This window comes from Pyrgilauda ruficollis, unplaced genomic scaffold (assembly GCF_017590135.1).
Source record: "Pyrgilauda ruficollis isolate IOZ18807 unplaced genomic scaffold, ASM1759013v1 scaffold28, whole genome shotgun sequence".
Lineage (NCBI taxonomy): Eukaryota > Metazoa > Chordata > Aves > Passeriformes > Passeridae > Pyrgilauda > Pyrgilauda ruficollis.
This window is the reverse complement of record NW_024524155.1, coordinates 3,421,485-3,432,086: the sequence shown is the minus strand read 5'-3', so window position 1 is coordinate 3,432,086 and position 10,602 is coordinate 3,421,485. Positions and strand designations below refer to the sequence as shown.

Sequence of the window (10,602 nt, the reverse complement as noted above, 5' to 3'; positions counted from 1 at the left end):
GCTCAAGCCTACAGAGGTACTGTTTCTTTCAGACTGTTTTTATCATGAGAAAAAAAAAAATGACAGATGCAATGCACCTGAAAGAAGAAATTCACCTTTTTGGCCTTGGTGAAATAAAAGTGAAGATGCCTGACATGCTGCAGATAAACTTAACCACATAAAGGAAAAGGTAGTCAGAAGAGACAAAAACCTGAGAATTTCCTGCTTGAATTGTATCCATACTTTGTGAATACAAAGTTTTCAAACACTGAATTTCTAGTTTCAGGAAATAAAATTACTCCAATTGACGACACTCCTTTTTGGATATAAAGCAATGAGATTCAAAGTTGTCTTGTCTAATGTCAAGTAAGAACTTTGAACAGAATCTTTTGTATCTTAACACAAGATTTCATGCCATGAGGCTGCTGGATGTTTTGACCATGACTGCCTAGTTCTCCCTGCTAGTCATGTTTGAACAAAAGAAAGACCATGCAGATGGCCACATTTTGAAGAAATGTGTTTTGGTGAAAAGCTGGTATAGATTTAGTTGGAGAATTTTCTTCAAGAGAAGAGTGTAATATTTTTTACTCCAGTAATTCTTTCAGTAGCCAAGATTCTTACTTCACAATTTCAAACTTCTGCATACCCAGCTGACAGGATTGACACAGCGTAGGAGTTCACCCTGCACAGACGGTGAGCATAATGTACAGTCATCATGGAGACAACAGCTCAGAGATGGAAAAATCCTTCCACGCTGTTCATGACAGATCCATGGCAGTGGTCACCCACGACAATATATTTTTAGAGTTCTGTACAGCCCATTTCTATGCATGCTCCTCCCAGAGACCCTTTAATTCATAGATACTGTTAAAGCTCACATGACTCTCTTCAGAGAGATACAGCATAGTATCACTTTTGTATCTGCACTTTCCCACATGCTGCTGTGGTGCTGTACTTAAAGCATGTTTGGAACCAGGGACTTTGCAGTTCAACAGCACTAAGTAATCCACAAACTTTTCAAGGACATACTTTATTTCATTCATATTTCACAGTCAATTTCTGTAAAGTTTTAGCAAAAAGGTCATGTTCTATAACAGAGGTGTTAGGCTACTGTATTCAGAGCTAGCAACGGGCTTTGAAAGTACAGAAAATACCTACATTCCAACTAGAACAGTAGAATTTCAAAAAGACATAATAAAAGTAATCAAAAATACCAACATTTATTAAAACTTAATACAAAAACCAGTCTGTCTGACCCATCAAGCTACTCCACTTGTAAGTTGTCAACAATAGCTGAAGCTGCAGCAGGCCATCTGACTGATCAGACCAAGACTGTCTTCAGCTAACATGTTAACACCAAATCTTGCTGCTTTGACGATCAAAAGAAACCGTGAGTTCACTGTTTACAGTTTCCATTCAGAGACTAACATTTCTGTTCAAATCTACTGGACCACTTTCAGATCCTGCGCAGAATCTGGACTTATCCTGGTCCTGATGTAGTCAACTAATTTTCCAAATGCATTTCCAAGCTAACCTATTTTATTATATTGCAGCCAAGAAAGGAAAGCCCTTGTTGTTTTAAAGCTTTATCAGGGCTCCCAGGAATAAAGGCAGCTAAGAAAACTGAACAGAATGGTACCTGATAACATATTTATCACCAGAGACCTGCAATATCCTTATTTTTGTATAGATGTTAAGGTTTCCCATTATCCAGGGATATGCTTTCTAAGGAGCCCCAGATTTAAGTATGAGTTCCAGAGTGGATTTTTCTAGTTCAGTAAATACTATTTAAGTCTGGACTGATGCCCAGTAGGAGATTTCTAACCAGCTGCTGAACTTTATTCACAGATTTATTGAAAATATATTTATACAAATTACACCAGCAGAAAGGCCCATTAGCTGTAAGCACACCCACTTCAGCCCAACCTCCATACTGTCAGAGAAAAAGTCCATGCGGTACTATATGGACTATGAGAGATTTCCACCAGCTAAATCTCCCTAAGTCAGAGGGTACTGCCCTGCAAAGCAAGTTTTTCATTCCTTTTTACTCTATTAGAGCATTGGAAATAGAATGGAGAAGGTCACTGGTAGACTCATTTTTCCTGGTCTCAAGCTACGATTGGACTTCACTTTTTCTGCCTCTTTCATCTCTAGGTACCCTGAGCCCATCATCTTGTTTTCTAGGGCAATCGCTTCCTAAAAATACATACTCTGAACTTCAAATTCTCCTCTCTATTCAATTTCTCTAAATAAAAAAATAAGGAAGGAGATGGGAGAAGGACTTAATTTCACCTCACACCAACTCCTTTCACCTACTTGGAACTGATGATGGCCCAACAGTGGGGCCTGTTCTGTTGCTGCACTCTCAGAACCAACTATATGAAGATGGGAATAAGAAGATGCTTGCAGAATACTGCAAATGACTGTCTTCACTTCAAGAATGGGAACATGCTAGCAGAGCATATACAAACTTCTTCAGACCAAGGAATTACACAGAATTAGCATGAAATTCAAGGTCACACTGCAGTACTAAGTACCCATTCTGCCTGGAACCCACCATGCTATTCCAGTCCCACAGCTGGCTCTGAAGACAAACTGTTAATGGCAATGCAACTTTACAAATCTTGGAATCAAAAAATGCTCAAGTAGAAGTCTGAGACAGGAAAAAGGAGGCACAGAAATAACTTGACCAACAGCTCTGCACATTTTTACTACATGTTGGGATAAGTGGGGTCTTCGAGGTTGCTATCAGCTTTATCAGATCCTGTTAGGGATGCTTCTAGCTCTGCCCATGACTGTGGAGCATTGCTCTTTATTGCCTCTATGAAAAGCTGTGTTTGGTGCTTCAGCTGGTCCAGCTCAGCCTGCGTGACCTGGTTCTGATGAATGAGCTCCTTGGTTTTTAAAGTGATCTCCAGCAATCCCGACCTGCGCAGCACAACAAGTGTATTCTGAAAGCGTCTGCACTTGCTTTGCTGCTGCAAGAGCAGCTCAGGGGTAGTGCAAATCTCTTCTGGTGTCAACGGAGGGCTCCACACTGCAGAAGGCATTGTAGTCTGTGACGCATTCTCGCTCTCATGAAGGGCGCACTTTGCTGCCTGCAGAGTTCCAAAAGGCAAAAGGGGAGTCAAACCTGGCGCTTTCTGAGCATCACTGGAAACATGATGAAAACCAGGAAGAGCTGACAGTTTTCCACTTGTCACCAGAGCTGAAGGACTTTGCTGGCTAGAATCCTGAGGGGTCTTAAAGCTAACTGGTAGGTGGGAAAAAGAACTAGTAGGCAAGCCTGTGCTCATCAGTCCAGGAGAAGTCTCAATCTTGGGTGCTTCTGTGCAGAGTCGTTTATGGCAAGCGGTTTCCTGACATTCTTCTTGATCAAAGGAGTGATCTCTTTTGCAGGGCTGTGGTGCTATTTTGGGATAAGAATTCAGGATGGGCAGGTAATTAGTGGAGTCATTTCTCTTTTTCCCAACAGGGTGAGGATTAATGGGAGGTGGGATTGATGGACGAAGAAACACTAGCTGTGGCTGAGCTGGAATCACTTCAAAGGATGGCTGCACAGTCCAAGACTGGAGCTCTGATGAACTCCCCTGAGAAGCACAAACAGGGAAAAACCACAAGTCTTACAAAAGTGTCATAGAAGACCATAAAAACAAATTCAAATGAAACAGGTAGACTGTGCCATTTTTCTACATTTAATATATACTGTCCAATTAATGTGTTCTGAAGAGTTTTCCATCAAACTCATCCTTCTCTTTCTCTGACAATGGAGTGTAACGCTGGAAATAAAGCTGTAATCCATAATCCTTTTACTATGCAACAGCAGTTATATTTAAAAACAATTCAATCTGAATTTATATATGCTTTCCTAAGTGAGGATTAAGTGCAAGCTTATATTGTAAAATGTTCATTAAAAAGTTCGACCCAGACTTGGGGTCAAACTACAAGTGCACAGGAAAGCTGGAAAATAATTAAGCTTTCTATTATGAAACATCTTAAGAGTCAAGGAAAGATTGCACAGACATTTTAGGAACAATTCAGGCTCCCTCTTTGTTGAAAGGTAGCAACCCATATCTTCTCAAATGTATCCTTATAGTGAGATTTTGAAGTGGTTATTTAAGATACACAACAGCTGTTCAGGAAGTCTTGTAATTTGAAGTACAATACACAGTTTCAGTAAATGTAAAACTATGAAACAGAAAAAAAAAGGGTGAATATCAACCGATGCAAGGAGAAAAGCCTGTGGTAAACCCAGAGGAGTTTAACTTTGTACCTCTGGGGAAACAGTGTGCACTGATAAACCTTAAAAGCATTTTATTTCAAGAACAACGCCCAAGGCTTTATTCCCTCCCACAAGCCATACTCTGGAATATAGGGGAAAACATCAATTTTTACAAGACATTACCTCTTTTTCCTCCAACACCTTACTACAGATCTTCATGAGATTTTCTGGCCAAAAACATGATTGCTTTTCTCCAAAGACATGGAGAAATGGTCTACTAAGGGACACTATTTCTTTCTGACGCAAAATCTCACTTCTTAATATATTTAAGCCATCACCGCTACAATTATACTAATATATTGTCAGCTGCTTTTCCAATTCCTTACAACTTGGAACACAACTGGCAGGCCTGCTGAAGGCACAGTTTTTAGCTACCACAAACATATATTATTTTTTTTCGTCTATATTAAGTCATCTGAAATCCATATCCTTTCCACCAGTCTCATAAGTTTTAAACTGGCAAACGCTAACATGCTTTGCTAAAGTCCATTCCCCCAGTAAAGGACTTGGAACTTACCAAAAGCAGGTATTACCCACTGATTAGGACACTGAGACTTGGAGATAAGATTCAATTACCTACTCTGACACAATGTAGCTTTGGTTCAGTGGGCAAGATGCTTATGGAATAGGGGTACAGAACAGCTACCTGTAAAAATAAATATTACTACCTTAACACAGAAGAAAGAACATTCAAAAGAAAAGTAACTGGAGATGTAAGGAGTGAGGAAGCATATAAATACTGTAGCTATACAAACACAGGATAGAACATGTAGCCTTAAGAAGGTTTGGAGGGTTTGGAGCCAGAAGTAGCCATTCACTGCACTGCTGAACTGCACCTAGCACGGCAGTGCCCCATAATCACTGAAGCTGAAAGAGCTGTGGTAACTGTTTATCCTGCTCTTGGGTTTCTTCCTATCTCTGTTCTTTCTTTTCCTTCTCATGTAGCACTCCGCTCTAGCTCTCCTACTCAAAATCTCGTTTTGAGTAGAGAAGGCCTCTTTGATTTTACTAACTCTACAAATTGTGTGTTTTGCTGCATTTTTTAAATGAAAGTTAACTTTTTGATCACTTGCCTAAAAAGCCTTCCCACTTATTAAAGACTTTCACAAGACTTACAAAAACCTTACCACAATCAGCACTGGCATTAATCGCCACTTGATATTTTTTACCAGCATTACTGTTAGCTCTTTACATTCTGAAATTGGGCCAGCAGGTAACCACCACTGTAGAGGATCACACTGGTTCCAAGACAGAAGGATGATGCTGATGGAAACTGAAACTGGAAGAAATAATCAGCACTAACTGAATGCTGCTATTTTTTTTTTTTTTGGTCCAGCAAGCCCAACTGAGCACTGTGTCGAAAAGGCCATTTTAAAAAGATGACCATCTGAGCTAACTAGGCATAATGAAAAAAGGCAGAAAGACATTTCATTATTATTCTGACCTAGACTTGTTGCTTTCCTTTATTGTAGTAAACATTTTTCAATTTTATATTATTGTCTTTAATCATACCTAGTTAGATATTATGATGCACTGCTCAAGAGAAACAAGTGTGGACATTTTATCCATGTCCAACTCTTTGCTGCTAAATTTCCTTTCTCCTACACTACCAGGGGTTTATATATATATATGTGTGTGTGTGTGTGTGTATGTGGTTGAATTTTTTTATATCTCTCTATATATCAGCTACTTATTATTAGTTGCTGCTTCTTCTTATTTGCAACACATCTTGGAATTTAACACTGGAATCAGTGCAGGAATTGTCTCAACTTTTGTGCTCTGGGCCGAGGGCTATCAGCCTTTGGTGAAGCCTGCCTATTCCTGACTTTACATATAAAAACTTCAGCATTTGTTTACACAGTATTTTGTCCACACATCTAGGAATGTGACTATAAAATAAAATTGTCTCTTGTCAAGATACAGCACAACGCTCAGAGAGGAGAATCACCTCCCCCACAACTACATAATCTGCTAAATACTAAAAGGGAATATTAGGTCTTGTTTGCTGTCATAACAGGTTCAGTAGAAAAAGAATCCAGATTTATATTCTTTTTTCCCCTTCCCACTGTATTCTCAGAAGTATTCTAGTAAAAAAACATTGAAGAACTTTTGCTCTGCTCCAAAAATGAGTGAGTACAGAGCAGCAGGTCTAATAATACGACCATACTTTGGACTTCTCATACCTTCTGTTAAAGTGTTTCACGGAGGTCTCAGATGTGCTGGAGGAACTACACATTACAAGAATACTGGAGAACATAAATAGGGACTGTAATTGTTGCAAGGTAAGCCATCACATGCAATTAAGCAAAACAACTATTGAAGTAGAAGTACCACAGCTAACTTCAGCCAAGGATTTAACTTCCTCGTTTATAACGTTCTGGATTGGTGTTTCCCATTGAAACACTTCTAGAACCTAAGAATGAGGAAACAAACTATCATCCTACTTCACCATCTTTTTTGATTAAAAAAAGAAGAGCAGCTTTCAAAAGCAAGTCACCCTTTTTGTTTAATGTTGGGTGCTATTCACATAACGTTCTTGAAGATATGTTTGGGGGAGGATTCCTTTGAGACAAAGAGGTTTAGGAGATGGAGCAGAGTTTCTGTATTTCACATTTCATCTTAGTGATTCCAGCTGCCTCTCAAAAGAACAGAGAATCACACTAGAACTTCTTAAATTACTAGGCTTTTTTTCTGGACTGCAACAACATTGCAAAATCTTTTTTGAAAGGAAAAATGTTTTTTAAAAAATTGAAGAACATGCAATATTTTTCAAGATATTATTTCTTCCCTACCTGCTTAACCAACACATTTTTCATAACAACCATAGAAGACAGTGCAGGAAAGGAGCTGCTTGTGGTCCTTGGGCATTGCCAAGGCCCATCCTCTGCATTCCAACACAGCGCATTCAGCACATCCTCGGAGTCCGTCTGCTCCATAGCACTTGGGCATTCTGAACTTCCATCTGCCAGATGCAGAATTCAGCTGTAAGTTGTTCCACATGCAACATGCTTACTACTGTATTTCAGTTCCAATATTCTGCCTCCTTCATTCAAGTCACAAAGAACAATAAAGTTTAGTTCTGTAATATCAACAAAATTAAAGCTGCTGTGACAGCTGTCAGACAGCCACTAATCAAAAGGCTTTGTATTTCAGGTCAGTTCTTATAAAGACATTTTCTCCCACAAAAATCTATTACTTTCTTTTCTCTCATACTTAGTGTCCAAGGGACTGTATAGTATCATGAAGGTTGCATTATTCTAAAAACTGATACAGCAAAGCACTACAGATTCCAGCATTGCCACATCCATGTTTTGCGATGCAGGCATTTTGCGTCTTGACATTTTCTATCTAAAACCCAGCGAAGCAGATATCTTTCATAGAAGTGCTTTTTTTCTTGTTTAAAGGTCATTTTTGCACAGTTTTGTTGAGTACCAAAATGGCACACCATGACTACTATTTTACTGATGTTATAACCACCACCCTCTAGTTTATCAGGCTCTACTGACAATGTGGTCAGCTCATAAGAGACACTGGGCAGCATAATCCAATCATTAATTAATCCAATTTTTAATTTTAAAATAATTTTGACATCCCCACTTCTAGACTCTAAAGTCTAAGATTATTTCATTAATTCTAAATTCCCATGCCATTCAAATTCACAGGATGACCTCTGTAATTTGGTAATGTTTCATTTCAAAAAACTTTGGTGGTAAGATGATCACTGGTGAAACCAATCTTGCATAGAAAGGCCCTCCAAGGTAATGAGACACAAACTGGAAGGGGTTACTCAGATTTGCTGAACGTCACCAATTAAAGCACAGCCTCAGCATGGTAACACACAAAAAAGGTAACACAGTGTTTTTCTAAACCTGAATATCCCGAGTCTTTGTCAGATTCAGCTGCCGCCATACTGAAGCGATGGTTGAAGCGATGGTTGAAGCTCTTCATTTCTGTCACTCTGCCCAACAATTCCTCACGGGTGTCAGTAGATGTCTATTTTGTCTGAGTGTTTCCATAGTGCCGTGGGCAGCTTTTAGCACCTTTTCCATTGAGGCACTACAACAACAGTTAAGAACAAAAAGGACCGAAACAAAGTTCCATCAGTATAAGACAACAACGGAGGATAGCTGCAGATCTCCCTTTATCCTGACAGTGATCTAACTGCAGACTTTAAGAAATATCTCAAAATGCTGAAAGAATGAAATTCACATCAAAAGCTAATGTATTGGACGTGTCTTTCCATCCCAAAAAGGTAAAACAAACTAAAAATTAAAGGCTATTCATAACAACATTTATTTCAAGAACTGGAATTACTCAGGGCATTATTTATCTTACGAAAGCTTTGTTGTCCCAAGGGCTGAATTGCAAAATAAGACAGTTGTGCTGGGTGAAGCTCTTACAACAAATACAGCTGAACCTGCAAAGCTGTGGTTTTGCTAACAGTTTTGTTTCATTCTCAAGAGTAGAGTAAGTCATCAGAGAAAAGAATGAGTGATCAGTGAACACACAGGGGGCTAAAGAAATCTGCTGCTGAAAGAGCAACACACTGCAATACACTCCTAGGGGAGAAAGAGTTTTAGAAATGCCCACACCCAGAATGAAAACACTGAAAAGCTGAAACTAAAAGCTATGAAAATCAGAAAAATGTAATAACATTATGGCCTCCCACACTACACAACCTTCAGCTGCTTTCTGAAGGTAGGCAGCATTCAGTAAGACTAAGTTTCTACTTCTCTTAAAGAAGGCAGTTGAGAAATTGGCTAACAGAAAACTGACAGAATTAAGTGCAGAAATTATTTTCCTATAAAGCAACCCACTGAAGTTATGTCTCATTGTTAAGTTTTATATTTGAATTACAACAATGGGAACTCAGGAGTCTGCATCGTAGTCAGGCCAGCAGTCCATCAGCAGCACTATGCAGTACAGGCTGCTTCAAATGACACTGCAACAGACATTCTGAAATAATCTACCCCAAAATGCAAGTTTCTTCTTCAGGTCCTACCAACATTTTTAGAAGTGTGCTCCAAAATACTGAATCTTAGCACCAGTATTGAGTTCTGAAATAGGAATATGACTATTACAAGAATGATGGAATTATGGTCAGCAGAAGAAAATTTCCTCAAGTAGCTGCTTGCATCACTTTTACTTTCCATCTTCAGTCACACCTCCCTGCCTGGCTCCTAACAGGTATGGATCAAACATGGTTACACAAGCACAACCTAGATGCTATCCTTGCAGTGGAAGAAGTGGTTTAAGTCCTGATCCATGCTTTCATCACTTAACCCTTTCCAAAAGAAATGTATTTTTTAAGAAAGTGATAAGCAGAAATGCTAATTAAAATAAACCCCCAAAACCCCAAAAAATCAAAACCATCTCAAACCAAAACAAGAAACAGAAAGAGGCTAGAAATAAAGTAAGAACACCTCATCTGCCAGCTTTGCATCAAGTGAAGCTTTGGGAAGGGTTGACACATCATCTTCTCTCACAGAAAAAGGCAAAACACCACAACCACAACCGAAAATAAACAAACCAGAAGTGCCACACCCCCGAGGCACGGGCGTGAGAAACCAGCTCATGCCCGGGCCAGCGCCGGGCCCGGCGGGCAGGACCTCCGCCGCGCACCGCCTTTACAACCGGGCGCCCACACCGTCGTCCAGGGCCGTCCCTCCCGCTGATCCCACCCAACCGCCTCCCGGGCCCACACGCCAGGCTCCTGCGGCACGAGGAGAGCTCGCGCAGGCGGGCCGAGCCACTCGGTTGCCGGTCCCGAGCCACCGCCCCGCCACACGGCGAGGCGCACCAGGTACAGCACAGTCCCGGGGCCCCAGGGCCGCCACCGCTCGCTCACGGCCGCGACCACCGCCTCCCGCCGGGCCGGGCCGGGCCGCGCCTCACCTGGGCGCGGGGCCGCCACAGCTCGGCGGCGCTGCGCATGCGCCGCACCCGCCCCGGCCGCGCCCCGCCCTCACGGCCGCCGAGGGGGAGCGCGGCCGCCGCGGACTGAGCGCGCATGCGCAGAGCCGGCCGGCGAGGGGGGCGGCTGTGAGGCCGTTCGGTGCCGCGCCCGGGCCCGTGAGGGAGCCGGGCAGGGTGAGCGGAGGCAGGAGCTTGCCATGCTGCTGGGCCTCCCGAATGCTGTACAAAAAAGTACGATTCTTCCTCACGTAGGAAGTTAGGCTTTTGTGCAGCCTCTCTCAGTCCATGAATGAGAGAGGAGATATGAAGAAAGCATCAGAGAGGTCTCAAACTTGTCTCAGTGAGGGAAAACAGGGCAAAAAAGGGAACCACAGAATCAATTAGGTTGAAAAAGACCTCGGGTCATCGAGTCCAACCTATGACTT

At 41.4% G+C, this 10,602-nt stretch overlaps 1 protein-coding gene across 4 annotated transcripts; it reads right to left on the bottom strand.

Annotated features, from left to right (window-relative positions):
• Window positions 1–990: 990 nt before the first annotated feature.
• Window positions 991–10,218, bottom strand: CIPC (CLOCK interacting pacemaker). Of its 4 annotated transcripts, none has more exons than XM_041471921.1 (4): window positions 10,157–10,218; window positions 8,131–8,317; window positions 7,054–7,223; window positions 991–3,569 (listed from the first exon to the last, which is right to left on the bottom strand). In XM_041471921.1, exons 2-4 carry the CDS (start codon window positions 8,207–8,209, stop codon window positions 2,691–2,693), a joined length of 1,128 nt encoding a protein of 375 aa, XP_041327855.1. In that variant the 5' UTR covers window positions 8,210–8,317; window positions 10,157–10,218; the 3' UTR covers window positions 991–2,690. The 4 variants fall into 4 exon arrangements, with proteins under 4 accessions (XP_041327855.1, XP_041327856.1, XP_041327858.1 ...); XM_041471922.1 differs by having other exon boundaries at window positions 10,062–10,181; XM_041471924.1 differs by lacking the exon at window positions 10,157–10,218 and adding an exon at window positions 9,685–9,706 and having other exon boundaries at window positions 7,054–7,243.
• Between the last annotated feature and the right edge of the window lie 384 nt (window positions 10,219–10,602).

Bases quoted from the DNA above. Each gene is read 5' to 3' on its own strand.
- CIPC (XM_041471921.1), bottom strand. From the start codon at position 8,209: ATGAAGAGCTTCAACCATCGCTTCAACCATCGCTTCAGTATGGCGGCA. The intron at 7,224-8,130 runs GTTTAGAAAAAC...TGCATCTGGCAG, and splicing joins CAAAGACTCGGGATATTCAG to ATGGAAGTTCAGAATGCCCA. The intron at 3,570-7,053 runs GTAGGGAAGAAA...TGTGCTTCTCAG, and splicing joins AAAATGTGTTGGTTAAGCAG to GGGAGTTCATCAGAGCTCCA.